Here is a 16,521-nt window from a genome sequence, read left to right as displayed (position 1 = left end):
GACTGTACTGCCTCTTTGCTTGGAAATATTATTTGAATATAAATTATCCCCATTTTTTCAATTTACAAAGTATGCAATGCTTTACCCATTCCCCTAGTACAGAGGTCCCCAACCTTTTCAGCACCAGGGACTGGTTACATGGAGAGAGGTAATAAATAAATAAATAATGGGGGCATGGTTTTGTTTGCTGCCTGGGGCTTTCCTTGTTTGTGCTGACTGGTTCCTGGCATGCTGTGGCCCAGTACCCGTTCTCACAAGGCATAGAGGGAGGGGCCCTGACAGTGGGTGTTCCATATAGAACCTCCCCTATTTGGAAATAATTAAAGGATGGCTCCACTCATGACCATCTGGAAGTAGGTGAAAACATTAAGAAGCTTAGTGTCATACTAAATGTTAAATTTTAATAATGATTTTGAATACAATTGTAGTTCTCACTCTGTAGCAGATAGCCCAGTGTATTTTCTCTTCTCTGCAGCTTAGCTGAGAGTCACATCAAAGGGCCAGGTTGTTATCTGTTTCTGGGTATCTTGCCAGTTTCTGAGCCAAAACAGCTATAATTTTGTACTCTAGTCGAACACTAGATGTCAGTAGCTATTCATTTTCCAACTTTTAAAACAGAAAATTATTTTCTTGTAGTTCCATCAATCCTCTTTCAAAGAGAAGATCTTAACAATTTCCACAATTTTCAGGTTTATCCAGACTATAGCTTTATATTAAATTCCATGGAAGGGTGGGGTGATCCCCTTCCTTCTCACTTTCAGAGGACTTTTGCTTCTTGGGGATCTTTTCCAGGAAATCAGTTGCAAGATAGAAGAGAAAATATTTATATTCTCACCTAGTTTCAAATACGCTGTTCACAGTCTATTCTAGTTGGTGCTTTTGGACTTCAGCTGCCAGTAGCTTGGGCTAGTCACTGAGGTACATCTAGCCTTTCTCCTGTCAGTTTGAAAGGCTTCTCCCAGATCAAATGGATTTACCTCCATCTTTCCATGATCAATGGGAGGGCCATCCTTCTTTGACGCCTCTCCGGGCCGACTTTAGACCCATTTAGGGTCCCCTGGCAGGCCGAAATCAGCCATGGGGTGCAAAGTCCTGCAATCCCTCAGCTGTGTCACTATGATGCAAAACCAGTAGTCTCAAAATAAAATCTATTGCTACTGCTGTATGCATGTCCTTCATTAAATCTGTATATTGATAATCTGAAACTTGATTCTTAAAGGAAATCCTCTGCCCATTTTATGACCATGCTGAAGACTTAATCAATGTTTAAATGTTTTTGACAGCATTTTTTCCCACATGATTCCTTATCAGTGATTATGCTGGTAGTGATGATGATGATGTAGTAATAGTTACCTGATGATTAAATGCTTAAAAAGGCATGTTCATCATCTCTCAAAGAATGGCTACAGATATGCTGAAAGATTTACACCATAATTTATTATATTTAATATTTATTTATTTATTTAATTAATTAGGTTTCTATACCGCCCTATTCCCGAAGGTCTCAGGGCGGTTTACAGGGCAATATTTAAAAAACAATATAAATTAAGATACAAATAGAATTAAAAAGAATTAAATTAATAATAGCCCAAAAATAAAACAATGTTAAAACTTAAAACTAAAACCCCCCTCAGTCCAGGCCAGATAGAACGAAAAGCCAGGTTTTCAGGTGCCGGCGAAATGAGCACAGGTCGGGGGCAGTCTGGAGTTCCACAGGTAAATCTTTCCAAAGGGCAGGCACACCCACAGAGAATGCCCTCCCCCTGGGTGCCACCAGCTGGCACTCCCTGACCGGTGGCACCCTAAGGAGGCCCTCCCTATGGGAGTGCACAGGACAATGGGAAGTTGATGCCGGCAGCAGGTGTTCCCTTAGATAGTCCGGACCCAAGCCATTTAGGGCTTTATAGGTCATCACCAGCACCTTGAATCTCACCTGGAGGGCAACTGGAAGCCAATGCAGTTCGTGGAGAAGAGGTGTTACACAGGAGTATCGGGAGACTCCCATCACAACTCGCGCGGCCGCATTCTGCACCAGCTGAAGCCTCTGAGTGGTCCTCAAGGGCATCCCCATGTAGAGAGCATTGCAGTAGTCTAACCGGGAGGTCACGAGCGCATGAGTGACTGTGCATAGGGCATCTCAGTCCAAATAGGGGCGCAACTGGCGCACCAGGCGAACCTGGGCAAAAGCCCCCCTGGTCACGGCTCCTATATGATCTTCCAAACTTCCAAATATAACTGTATAATAAAAATATTTTCAGATTTTCCTCTCCCTATCCCTCTCTCTATCTTCCCTCTCTATCTATCTATCATTCTGTCTCCCCATGTATAGCAACCTCTGCCTCTATTTCTATCTTTTTTTCAAAAGAACTACTATATGTCTTTCACTCATATTTTTAACTACAGTGCAGGCACAGCTTTTGTAAAGAAACCAATTGGAGCCATACTTTACTCTTTTAGAAAGTGTGTGCAATCCAAAATTTTCAGAAACATATTTCAAGCCCCACAATGTATTTGAAATGGAGTCCGATGCCATGAGACCTAGCTGCACACATTCTCATGTTATACTGTTTCATCAACTAAAGGAGCTGCCAGTAAGTTCTCATGTGCAATTAAATGTTCTGGTTTCTACTCATAAAGCCCTTTATATCCTAGAGCCTAAATATCTTAAAGATCATTTTTTACCAATTGTTCGAGTACAATCTACTTGAACAATTATGGAGTACATGGTACGAGTCACCTTCTACCACAAGGCATAGAGCAGGCATGTTAAACTGCCAGCCCCCGGGTCAGATGGGTCATGAAAAAACCATGCCCACCCCATTGCTGGCAATGGGGAAAAGGTCATGATACATCATGTGACTTCATGTGACATTGCGAGTTTGACATGCCCTGACAGTGGGTGTTCCATGTAGAAGCTCCCCTATCTGGAAATAATTAATCCACAAAGAATGGCTCCACTCATGACCATCTGGAAGCAGGTGAAAACATTAAGAAGCTTAGTGTCACACTAAATGTTAAAATTTAATAATGATTTTGAATACTTAAATTGCAATTATGATTATGGAATTTTTCTATTTTATTTTCTGAAATCTACAGTTTTACACTATAAATTCTGTGAACCATTTAAAGTCTTGCAGGTGTCAAACAGTAACCAAATTCCATTTTAAACAATTAGTGAATGAATGACATAGGATAAAATATTTTATTTTCCTTAAGCTTTATAATCAACCTGAAATAAAATCTGAGATTCCATTTCATATTAAGTTGAAAAACATCAGTGTCTTTCCTACTGTATTTTTTATCCTAAGTGCATAACTAGGGGAGGAGATAAGCACTATCTGTTAAAGAACTTGAAACATAAACAGAAAAAAATGTAGGGTGAAACAGGATATAAAATTAACAGTATTGGAAGGTACTTGGAGGTCTTCTAGCCCAACCCCCTGGTCAATCAAGAGACCCTAAACTATTTCAGACAAATAATTGTCTAATCTCTTCTTAAAAACCTCCAGTGATGGAGGAGGAGGGGGGGGAATAAATTTATTGCATGTTTGTAGTATACTGCATACAAAGAAAATTCATGTCATATTTAAAATAAACTTCCTATGTTGCATATGAATTAAACTTTTTCTGAGAACAGCCATGATGTAAGTGCAGCTATGTTTGGAAGATGCAAACTGAGTTTATGAACTGTTGTGCTATTCATTATTATAAGTGTGACAGCACTTACTTCCTTCTAAAAATTTCTATATTTGCTACTAATTTAGTCAATAAGTACCATTTCCTGCCTTTACTGACAAGGACATCATTGTGTTATTCTGGTTTTCTAGTAACTAAATGCATAAATACATTTAGCAATAACACAGTAATATTTTGCTAGATTTCAGAATCTCTCTTTTCCCCCTCCCCCGTTTTTCCAACCATGGAGCTTTTTGGTCTCCTGTTCAAGTACTAGCTAATAAATGATGCTGATGTTCAGAAAAGGAGTTGTTCAAAAGGAAAATATATAAAACCATGCTGATTAATGTATTAATGGTGTCACCCAAAAAAACAATCTTGTAAAAAAAAGAAATATTGGCAAAATATACTTAAAATTGAAATAGAAAACAGGTAAAATTTACAAAAAAGGACAGTTATAACTGAAACAACATAAAACCAATCATTGGGACCACAAGTTATTTTTCCAAGCCTTCAAATTGTTCTGGAGCCCATCTTCAGGGAACTTCTCAATCTCCAGGATATTTCCACACATCCTGGAGATTGAGAAGTTCCCTGAGAATGAGTTCCAGCATGGGTATGAAAGCTTGGAAGAACAAGTCTCTTGTTCTGGTGACTGACTCAGATTAGATCCTGCAACATTATACTGGGACACATATATTTGCCTTCATTAGCATTAAACCATGATTTTGGAATCCCCTAGACTTTAACCAGATTAATACAGTTTGGAGAAGAAGCCTGCAAAAGAATCAGGTTGGGTAAATAAAATGGACATAGGGAGTCCTAAAAGAATTGTAATTTATCAGATTGCAGTCATCTGCATTGCATACTTATATCTTGTGGATATAAATTTAAGAAACCAGACCATTTGAACTACCAATCAACAAGAGAACCAATCAGCTGCTCAGAATTTAAATATAGCTCCAAACGAACAACCAATCACACAACCAGCTGACCACACTGGCACACAAGACATTTATAAGATAAGAGAAATAGGACAAGAAAATCCTGCTGCTGATATTACCTAGTTTGATAACAAAACCTTCAGAAACTGTATGAAACAAGCTTGGACAGCAAACTACTGCTAAAATAAATTGAAGCTTTCCAAATGTAAATGAACTTTATAAGCGGTAAAACCACATTCTCTTTTCTTACCCTCTTTTCACCTCTTTACATATACAAACACAAAAATAAGCAGACTCATCTTATGGATACATAAGTATCCATATGTAACTAATAAGTACAATAAGTTAGATCAAGTATTTATTTTTTGCTTAAACATTCCTTTAAGTGCTCTCTTCACTTCCTTATTTTTCAAACTATAGATAATTGGATTCAGCATTGGGGTCAAAATGTTATACTGAATAGAGATAATCTTATCCAATGTAATAGAAGAAACATTGCTGGGTTTCATGTACTGGGACATTCCTGTCATATACTGTAAGCCTACCACAATGAGATGGGAACTGCATGTAGAAAAAACTTTACTTCTGCTCTCTGCAGAATGGATCTTCATGATGGTGGAGATAATATGAACATAAGAGACCAATGTTGGTGAGAAGGAACCAAGACCACACATAGCAGCAAAAGACAAAAGGATCACATTACTTAGAAAAGTGTCAGAACAGGATGCTTTCAATAATGGAGGAAGCTCACAGCTGAAGTGATTAATTTCACGGAGGCCACAGAAGTGTAACTTAAAAATGGGCACTGTGTTTATTGTTGCAGATAGCAAACCTATTAGCCATGCTCCTAGAACCAAGTAAGTGCATATTGTTTTATTCATGATCATTATGTAATGAAGTGGGTGACATACTGCAGCATATCTATCATATGCCATTGCTGACAGTAGGAAAATCTCTGTAACACCTAGTAGAAGGGTGCAAAACATTTGTAAAATGCAGGAAGTGAAGGAAATAGTCTTTTGTTTCATAAGAAAATTCATTAACATTTTAGGAACAATATTAGTTGAATAACACATATCAACAAAGGACAAATGAGATAAAAAATAATACATGGGTACAGAGAGAGAAGGGTCTATTCTGATTATCAGAATGATTGTGATGTTTCCTGACAGTGTGATGAGAAAAATGATTGAAAAGATCAAGAAGAACCAGTTCTGTAGTTGAGGATCACTGGAAAGTCCAAGCAAAATAAAATCAGTTTGGTTCTCCATTTCTGCTTATTCATCTGTAAAACAAGAATAAACATGAAAGTAAAGATATGGAACCAGTGTGGTATACCGGTTAAAGGCACCAGGCTAGAAATTGGGAGGTCACGAATTCTAATCTTGTGAGTCTGATATGTTAATGAGTTAATGTGGAAAAGAGAGAGTTCAAACCAGAATGCATGAAAGTTGCCATACACTGGCACCCTATTAGTATCTGATGGATATTTCTCTATTGATCAGTCTACTTGTAAATAAAGAGGAGCATTCAGGTGGTTTAAGAATTGATCACTGTTTCAGAAACCTGCTTGTCATTGTGAAGATTCTTGAAGAGAGAGGAAGCTTGAAGGAAAGGAGGCAGGAAAAAATGCACTTACCTTTTAAAATGAACTTTTCAGTATGAAGGGAGCAAATACACCCCAAAGTTAAAGCTCACTCATTTAGATGAGTGTTTAGTTAATCAAAACAAATCCTTAGTTCTTTTTGTAAAAATGCCCAGGTGGAAAGTATTCTGAGGATAATATTACCTGTTTTATATAAAGGTGATATTCTATCACCTAAAAAAGATTTTTTTTTCCAGAAGGGAAAATACTGCCACTTGAAACTTCTTGCCAATAATTAACACAAGTTTGTAATACACCTACTTCTCTAGCAATACCCCAACAAACCCTATCATGAGGAGCTACCTGTGTGTCAGGAGTAAAACATGACAAACAAAGAGGAGGAGCTCTTTTCTGGGATGAAGGGAGTTTTGAGTATACTAAGACATTGCGTAGGGGGCAATGAATCGGCTCCTTTCATATCAGGCATACAAGGCATACAAGATCAGTAGATTCCCAAAGGAGCAAATGGTTTATGAGATTTCTTGTGTGGTCACAGGGAGTTGTCAGGAGAAGAGGGAAACAATACCACTACATTTAATTCTCGTAACTCATAATTTGTTTTCTTTGGGAACTTGTGAGGAGAGGAATATTCTGAAGAAGAGGGTGATGTAATTGGATGACCTTGGAGAACAAGGAGAAGAGATGCTGCCTAGGAAGCAATGAGACAAGAGAGGAAGGACCCCTCCCCCCCCCCGCTTAATGGTCAGAGAAAGGAACTGAGGGAGGATTTACCCTAATGGATCAAGCAGTTAAAAGTGGCAATGAGAAGTTTCTACTTTCAGACCTTTATGTTTCTGCTACTGTAGCCTTAATATAAAGTAGAATTAGCTCATGTAGTCTTATTTCCTACCTGGTTTACCCAGAAGGACTGATAATAAACCCAGATTTGTGGATTTCCAAATTCATTTCTAGTGCAATTTAAGCTTATAATTGTAAAAATGAACACAAACTACAAAAGAAAAAAAATGAAGAATAGAAAGAAAAAGTAAAACATGCAGAAAAAGGAGAGAATAGAAAGAAAAAAGTAAGAAAAAAGAAAGTAAATATATAAAGAAGTTATTTCCAACCTTCATCACATCAAATTTAAATAATTTCAGTAACTTAATTCCTTTTAATTTATAACCAATTATTTCACCATCCCATGTCCCATCGCTTATATATAAACAAATCCATAAAAAACCCATCATTTCAAAATTGGTGTTAAAAGACCATTAAGGGTCACCAGAAATAACACCATAACTATTTCAACCTTGATCAAATAAACCAAATTTATATTCCATCATTTTACTAAATGCTTAATGGTTACTCTATTCAAGTAATGTTGTAGAACTTGATTTCTTTATACTTCTTTTTTTTATCCTTACACAAGATTTAACCAACCTTTAACAAAACTCTTTTTGTAACTCCAATATAAAAGAATTATCATCACTCTTATTGCTTTATTAATTGTATTTCCCTTTTGATTTTTAAAGCATCAATCAATATTTTTTGAATATTCAATAACATTTCTTTTTTCATGTCATTCTTGTAGTCTAACATTTGTTGGTCTATTTTCAAGATCAGATTCTTTATGTTGTTAAATAAGACTTATTCCTCTTCTGCCAGTTTTTCTGAAACATCTTTCGGACAAAGTCTGTCCATAGAAGAAAATTTCACTATTGCCATTGCTGATATTAACTTCTGGTTCCATTTTTTCCCCCAAAGTATCCTTCAATATTTCCAATATTATAATAGTGGAATATTATAATATTTTGCATCTTCAATGTGAATTGAAAGTTGCAACTGTTTAACTTTTTATGTCTTAGAAAAAATATGAAAACAAGTCAATTTTCTCCATGGCAATGATTCTATAGAATTAATTTTAAAAATATTTCAGATTTATTTGGACATATTTATTTATGGAGAAAATGAGTCATATACTATGAATCAAGCATAGCAATATTCTGCTTCGTATACTGATAAAATCATTTGACATTTTTCCAGAAAACTACTTTATTACAAGTAAATGTATTTAACATTGTCCATTTTTGTACTGACATCAGCTATCCGTAATTGGTGTTGGAAATATTTCTCACCACTAGCTACTTTATATAATAGTATAGCTAGGCATGATAGGAACTGATATTTTTTCCCCTTAAAACTGTTTTTTGAGTGGCATGTAACAGCTTCCACATAGCTGGTGAACTAATTTTTAATCAAGGGAATTGTTAATAAGAAAGTGATTACAAGTCTTTATAGTAGTTAATTTACAATTTTCTCTTGGTCCATTAAATATTTCTGGGAGGAATGTAAGATTTCTTTCTTTTGTTACCATAAAAGTTGTTGAAGGAAACAATATTTTAATGAAACTATACTGAATAAGCTTCAATAAGTGATTACAAATGTATGTGTCAGAATCCATTTATATCACATTTCATAATTGTATAGGTAGAACAACGTGCTATTTCTGGGGATTCTGCCATCTCTCCAAGGGGGGGGGAGAGGATGGTTACTAAAGCGATTTTCAAACAACAGGGGATGTTTTAACTGGGGAAGGGAGGGGGACAGACAGGTCTGGATTGTCTTCATTTACAACTGAAAAGGAAAGCAATAACCATAAAACCAAGGAGAGTTCCCTTTCCCATGGAAGGACCTGACACCTAGCAACTGACCACAGCCTGACCAAATGGATGAGGGGAGGGGCTGGAATGGGAATGGTTTATATAGGATTGAAATGTAACTTTTCTCAGATTCCGTCTTGTATTCCCACAATCGATTCCATCCTAGTAAACATTTTCCTTTTGGACTAACTTGCATCCAAGAGTTCTTATTTCCTAAGATGTGGATTGAGGTGGGTCCTGACAGTATGGTTATCTTGCTGACAACACATATTCTAATGAGTACAAGAAAAGTTAACCTTAAAAATATATGCTCCCTAAGATAACATTAGATTGCTAGACTTTACTTTATTTTGCAAAAGAAGCAATTAGGTATTTCAAATACAGAAAATCACAACATGTTTTAAGTAAGCATTTAGAGAAAGACCAGAAATTACACTGAAAACCAATCTATAGAGAATTCTAGTTAGGTCTTTAAATGAAATGTTATCTGCTAATATTGTGAAATAAGACCAATTTGCAGGTATGTTTTCTAGAAAAAAATAAGTTTGTTTTAGTCCTTCCCATCCCCATATTAGAAAGAAAATATTTTCTTCAGATTTTTCAATTATGTATGCTGCAGGCACATTGTTTTAAATGTCAGAGGATTTGAACCTCTACATTTCAATCCTTTGCTTTAAATCTAAAGAAGCAGGAAATGAATACAGCTATCAAAAAACTAGTAAGATACAAAATGTTGATAATAATAATAATAATAATAATAATAATAATAATAATAATAATAATAATAATAATAATAATAATAATAATAATAATAATAATAATAATAATAAAGTTGGAAGGGACCTTGGAGGTCATCTAGTCCAACCCCCTGCTCAGGCAGGAAACCTTATACCATTTCAGGCAAATGGCTGTCCAGTCTCTTCTTAAAAACTTCCAGTGTTGGAGCATTCACCACCTCTGGAGGCAGGTTGTTCCACTGGTTAATTGTTCTAACTGTCAGGAAGTTTCTCCTTAGTTCTACGTTGCTTCTCTCCTTGACTAGTTTCCATCCGTTGCTTCTTGTCCTGCTTTCAGGTGCTTTGGAGAATAGCTTGACTCCCTCTTCTTTGTGGTAGCCCCTGAGATATTGGAACACTGCTATCATGTCACCCCTCACCCTTCTCTTCATTAAACTACACATACCCAATTCCAGCAACCGTTCCCTATATGTTTTAGCCTCCAGCCCCCTAATCATCTTTGTTGCTCTTCTCTGTACTCTTTCTAGAGTCTCGACATCTTTTTTTACATCGTGGTGACCAAAACTGGATGCAGTATTCCAGGAGTGGCCTTACCAAAGCATTGTAAAGTGGTATTAGTACTTCACTTGATCTTGATTCTATCCCTCTGTTAATGCAGCCTAGCACTGTGTTGGCTTTTTTGGCAGCTGCAGCACACTGCTGGCTCATATTGAAGTGATTGTCTACTAAGACTCCGAGGTTGATGCAGGTTGATTTCATTGTGATTCCATGCTTCCCACTAATAGCTTTCCCTTAAGGCATCTTTGACTTCTTTGTTTCTCAGGCAGTAAACAATAGGGTTCAGTATGGGAGTGACCACTGTGTAAAACACAGATACAGTCTTGTTGAAGTTCACTGAACTGTTGAAAGTTTTTGAGGTTGGACGGACATACGTGAACATCAGTTTGCCATAAAAAATAGTGACTACAGCCAGATGGGAGCCACAAGTAGAAAAAAACCTTTTGCTGGCCTGTAGTTGAGGGGATTTTCAGAACAGTGACAATTATTTAATTTAATTTTAATTTAATTTAATTTATTATCATTTCTATACCGCCCTTCTCCCGAAGGACTCAGGGCGGTGTACAGGGCAAGAATAAAACACAGAAATTTACAAAAATTAAAAGATAATTAAATACATGCCCGATTAAAATACAATAGATACATAGTAAAAACCCCAATAAGAATGATAAAAAACCCCACCAATCCCCCCTCAGGCCATAAGGATCTTACATAAGGATGTAAGAGACCAAAATTAGGGAAAATGAACTAACAATGATACTAGTAGCCACAAGGAAGTTGAACAATTCAGCTTCATCTGGATCTACACAAGATAGTTTCAGTAAAGGTGATACATCACAGTAGAAATGGTTGATCTCATTTGGTCCACAAAATGGTAGCTTACAGAGGGCCACAAGTGGAGGTATGTTAATTATAAAGGCACCAATCCAAGAACAAGCTGCCATTTGATGACAATTTTTGTTACTCATGAGATTTTGATATCGTAGAGGATTACATATGGCTAAATAGCGATCAAATGCCATGATTGCCAAAATAAAACATTCAGCTGCGCCAAATGAAATGAAAAAGTAGAGTTGGGCAATGCAGCTAGTATATGTGATGTATTTGTTTTTTGTTAGAAAAACATCTAGCATTTTGAGGATAATATTGGAAGTGTACCATATCTCTAAGAAGGAGAAGTTGCTGAGGAAAAAGTACATGGGGGTATGAAGATGTCGGTCAATGTAGACTATGCTGATAATGATGAGGTGTCCACTCAAAGTCAAGACATAAATGAGCAACCCAAAGAGGAGAAACTGAAAGTCCTTCAGACTAGGAAAGCCCAAAATGATGAAATGAGTTACTATGGTTTTATTGCTAATGATCATATTTTTGACCTATGGAAGAAAAAGCAGAAGTAAAAGAAAACTATAAAAAACAAAATAAGATAATATAATATCTACAAATCAAAACCCAACAATGCCAATATCTCTTTGTCATTAAATTTTGGTCTCTTTGTGACTGAAGTGATCAAGTATTGTGTTTATAGTTTAAACACAGTCATTTACTTTCAAACAAATTGCTGAAATGTTAGAGAGGAGAGGAATAATGAGTCAGCAGCAAGAATGAGGGATAAAGTATAAAGCAGCTTTTTTAAGAGAGAGAAAGTACATAGATTATCATTATAGTCATTGTTATTATTATTGGTGATCAGATGCCCACTTACATGATTGGATTTTGAATTACTTTTTTGCTGTAGACTACCCAACAGAATTCTGGATTTCAAGAGTCTTAAAATCTTGATTTTATTTTCCTGGGCTCCAAGATCACAACAGACAGGGACTGCAGCCAAGAAATTAAAAGATGCTTGCTCCTGGGGAGGAAAGCAATGGCAAATCTAGACAGCACACTAAAAAGCAGAGACATCACCCTGTCAACAAAAGTGCGTATAGTCAAGGCTATGGTCTTCCCAGTTGCAATGTATGGCAGTGAAAGCTGGACCATAAGAAAGGCTGAGCACCAAAGAATTGAGGCCTTTGAAGTATGGTGCTGGAGAACACTCCTGTGAGTCCCTTGGACTGCAAGGTGTTCAAACCGGTCAGTCCTAGGGGAGATCAACCCTGACTGCTCTTTAGAAGGCCATATCCTGAAGCTGAAACTCAAATACTTTGGCCACCTAATAAGAAGGAAGGACTCACTGGAGAAGAGCCTAATGCTGGGAAAGGTTGAGGGCAACAGAAGAAGGGGATGACAGAGAATGAGGTGGCTGGATGGAGTCACTGAAGCAGTAGGCGTGAGCCCACACGGACTCCAGAAGATGGTAGAGGATGGGAAGGCCTGGAAAAACATTGTCCATAGGGTCGTTATGGGTCGGACATGACTTTGCAACTAACAACAACACAATCTTGAAGAGCAAATTTTAAAGATCTACTAGATGAGGACAAAATTGTTTTCTCAGTTCTGCAAGTGGAATGATATCTAAAATTTGAGCATTGGATTCTGTCTTCTATTCTGTCATTTTACAAGTGGCAGAAAAAAATGCAATTATGCAATTCTACAATCTATATAATTCATATACAATTATGGTCTAGATGAAATTATCTTTTGAGTCATAAATTCTGGTTAAGTGTCTGTTTTTTTCAAGGACCTCTAAAACTGAAGCAGTTTAAGAGATACCCAAAGAACAATAGAGAAAAAGAAGAAATGTGATTGTTTTGTACCTATGTTTAATTGTGTTGTGTGGTGCCTGGGTCCCTGGTTTAATGTCTACATATTAAAATAATTAATAGAAAAAATAAAATTTACATTTTTATGCATCATATAATTTATACGGTCATACAATGCAATTTGCCACATAGCAGACATTTCTGTCTAATCAGTACCACTTATCCAATTTGTCTATTAAATTAAATATTTATCAATTAAAACATTAACTTATCAAAAGCTTTAGCACTCTATAAGGCTGGTTGCCACCGGAGCTCCAGAACAGATCGTAAGATTACCTATTCCTACGACATTAGGGAATGGCAGCAGGTGTAAAGACAAAAGACCCTATCGACATCTGGGATTACGTCCCCGCTATCTACAAGCGGTGAGGCGCTCCAACCCTCAGGTTTCTTCCCAAGGCTCCGGGAACAAGGATAAACAGCCACCTGAACTCCGGTTGGTGTACTTGAATGCCAGGTCCATAATCAACAAGGCCCCTCTCATTCGCGATCTGATTGAAAGTGAGCATACGGACCTGGCTTGCATTACAGAGACCTGGTTGGGCCCAGAGGGTGGCGTGCCTCTGGTTGATCTCTGCCCACCAGACTTCCGAGTGCTTCACCAACCTCGGGCTCAGGGTAGGGGCGGGGGAGTGCAATAGTTATAAGAAAGACTATTTGTCCTCAGGAAGCCACCATCGTCCAAATAGCCGGATGTGAATCCCTCCTCCTAAGATGTGGCCCTAGGTCCCAACTAGGCCTACTGCTGATATACTGCCTAGTCGCACAGCAACGGCCCTGCCTGAGCTTCTCGATATCCTGGGGCTGGTGGTTGAATTCCCCAAGTTTATAGTTTTGGGTGATTTCAATCTACCATCCCTAGGAGGATCATCTGAGTTAGCCCGAGAGTTCATGGCTTCCATGACGGCCATGGACCTGATACAAGTAATTCGGGGCCCGACTCATGTAGGAGGCCACACGCTTGATTTGGCTTTTCTATCTAGACGGTGGTTAGATGATCTTGGTGGGGGTTCCCCAATTATTACACCCCTGTCATGGACCGATCATCATCTCCTGAGACTGGTCTTCTACTATGCCACCCCTCGTTGTGGAGTTGTGGAACCATCAAGATGGTTCCGTCCCAGGCGCTTAATGGACCCTGAGAAGTTCCAGGTAGCACTGGGGTCTCCACCTGCCTCCTTTGCTCACAGCTCGGTTGATGCCTTAGTGGAAGCCTGGGAAAAGGCTGCCATGGATGCACTTAACCTAGTTGTTCCCTTGCGGCCCCTGACCCGATGCAGATCCCAGTTCGCTCCATGGTTTTCCATGGAGCTCCGGGAGATGAAGCGTCGGAGACGGGGCCTAGAGAGCCGTTGGAGATCCACCCGATCTGAATCCGACCGATCACGACTAAGATCCTTTACTAGATCTTATCTTGCAGCAATGAGGATGGCGAGGTCCAATTACTTCGCTACACTCATTGCATCCGCAGATAACCACCCGGCCACCTTGTTTAGGATAACTTGCTCCCTCCTTAATCAAGAGGTGAGGGAGGATCCCTTACAGGGTCGCACCGAGGAGTTTTGCCAACATCTGTCAGACAAAATCACTCGGATTCGGACCGGCTTAGACTCCGATTGGGCAGAGTCTAACGATCAGAACATGGATGGTCTTGTCGATGTTATATGGGATGAGTTCGACCCTGTGACCCCAAAGGAAGTGGACAGAATTATGAGGAAGCTGAGCTCCACCACTTGTTTATTAGATCCGTGCCCTTCTTGGCTGGTTTATTCAGCTCGAGAGGGAACACGAATCTGGCTCCAGGCGGTGATATCCGCCTCCCTGAGTGAGGGTTGTTTCCCCTCCGTCTTGAAAGAAGCGGTAGTGAGACCCCTCCTCAAGAAACCTACCTTGGACCCAACTATATTAAACAACTTTCATCCGGTCTCCAACCTTCGCTTTCTTGCTAAGGTTGTTGAGAGTGTGGTGGCACATCAGCTCCCTTTGGTTCTGGAGGAAACTGACTATCTGGACCCGTACCAATCGAGTTTCAGGCCCGGACACAGCACAGAAACGGCATTGGTCGCACTAATAAATGATCTCTGGAGAGCTCGGGACAGAGGCTGTTCCTCTGTCCCAGTTCTTCTAGATCTCTCAGCGGCTTTTGATACCATCGACCATGGTATCTTGCTGCAGCGTCTCAGGGGATTGGGAGTGGGAGGCACGGTTCTCCAGTGGTTCTCCTCCTATCTCATGGGATGTTCGCAATCGGTATTAACAGAAGGGCAGAGATCGAGATCAAGGCCTCTCACTTGTGGAGTCCCTCCAGGATCGGTCCTCTCACCTCTCCTATTCAACATATACATGAAACCGCTAGGTGAGATCATTCGTGGTTTTGGAGTCGGGTATCACCAGTATGCTGATGATACCCAGCTTTTTATTTTGACCCCAAACCACCTCAGTGATGCCCTTGATGTGATGTCCCGTTGCCTGGAAGCAGTTCGGGTCTGGATGGGGAAGAACAAGCTTCAACTCAACCCTGACAAGACTGAGTGGCTATACGTACCGGAATCTCGGAATATTCAGAACATTCCATCTCTTTCTATAGGGGGTAAGTTATTACCCCCCACAGATAGGTCTCGCAACTTGGGAGTCCTCCTAGATTCACAGCTCTCCTTGGAAGACCACATAACAGCTGTGACTAGGGGAGCCTTTGCCCAGGTTTGCCTGGTGCGCCAATTACGGCCCTATCTAGACTGAGATGCCCTATGTACGGTCACTCATGCACTCATGACCTCTCGTTTAGACTACTGCAATGCTCTTTACATGGGGCTGCCCTTGAGGACCACTTGGAGGCTCCAACTGGTACAGAATGCAGCCGCGAGAGTTGTGTTGGGAGTCTCCCGATACTCCCATGTTACACCTCTACTCCGTGAGCTGCATTGGCTCCCAGTTGTCCTCCGGGTAAGATTCAAGGTGCTAGTAATGGTTTTCAAAGCCCTACATGGCATGGGTCCGGAGTACCTTGAGAATCACCTGCTGCCAGCTTCAACGTCTCTCCATCCAGTGCGCTCCCACAGAGAGGGCCTCCTAAGGGTTCCACCGTTCGGAGAATGCCATCTGGTAACTCCCAGAGGGAGGGCGTTCTCTGTGGGCGCGCCTGACCTATGGAACCGTTTACCGGTTGAGCTCCGGATGGCTCCTGACCTTTGCTCCTTCCGACGCGACCTAAAAACATATCTGTTTAAGCAATCCAGTCTGGTCTGACGGGTTCTGTTGTAATTATTGTTTTAAGGTAACTATCTTCTACATTTAGGCAAAACTAGGGTTTAATTTGTTTTCAATATCTGTATTTGTGCATTCTGTTATTTATGTCACTGTTCACCACCCTGAGTCCTTAGGGAGAAGGGCGGTATACAAATCAAATAAATAAATAAATAAATAAAATATATTAATCCTGTCAGAAGAGTAATCAAAACTCTATCAGAGGGGATGAATCATGGTTCTTTTTGATGCATGATAAACAAAGAAAACCCGAAGCATATATTCTACGATTTAACCTTTTAATTACAAAGAAACTTGTAAAAAGCATTTTATTTTATTAGAATATTCTGCTGCAGTTGACAAATGATGTCTCATTCTTGTCACAATTATGTGCCTGGTTAAGCTGGATCAGCC

The 16,521-nt window shown here is 39.2% G+C and overlaps 1 protein-coding gene across 1 annotated transcript in view; it reads right to left on the bottom strand.

The window, feature by feature from the left end:
* LOC308678814 (uncharacterized protein) overlaps positions 1-15,439 on the bottom strand; it is a gene marked incomplete at both ends in the record, with an annotated part of 29,964 nt that extends 14,525 nt beyond the window's left edge. Inside the window, 5 exon segments of the mRNA XM_081346047.1 lie at positions 7,115-7,187; positions 10,381-10,595; positions 10,597-10,645; positions 10,871-11,535; positions 15,410-15,439. Coding sequence (XP_081202173.1) covers positions 7,115-7,187; positions 10,381-10,595; positions 10,597-10,645; positions 10,871-11,535; positions 15,410-15,439 — 1,032 coding nt within the window.
* Between the last annotated feature and the right edge of the window lie 1,082 nt (positions 15,440-16,521).

Source organism: Vipera berus (genome assembly GCF_964194415.1).
Source record: "Vipera berus genome assembly, chromosome: Z".
Lineage (NCBI taxonomy): Eukaryota > Metazoa > Chordata > Lepidosauria > Squamata > Viperidae > Vipera > Vipera berus.
Note: the sequence above shows the minus strand (reverse complement) of the source record. Positions and strands in the feature narration are given on the sequence as shown.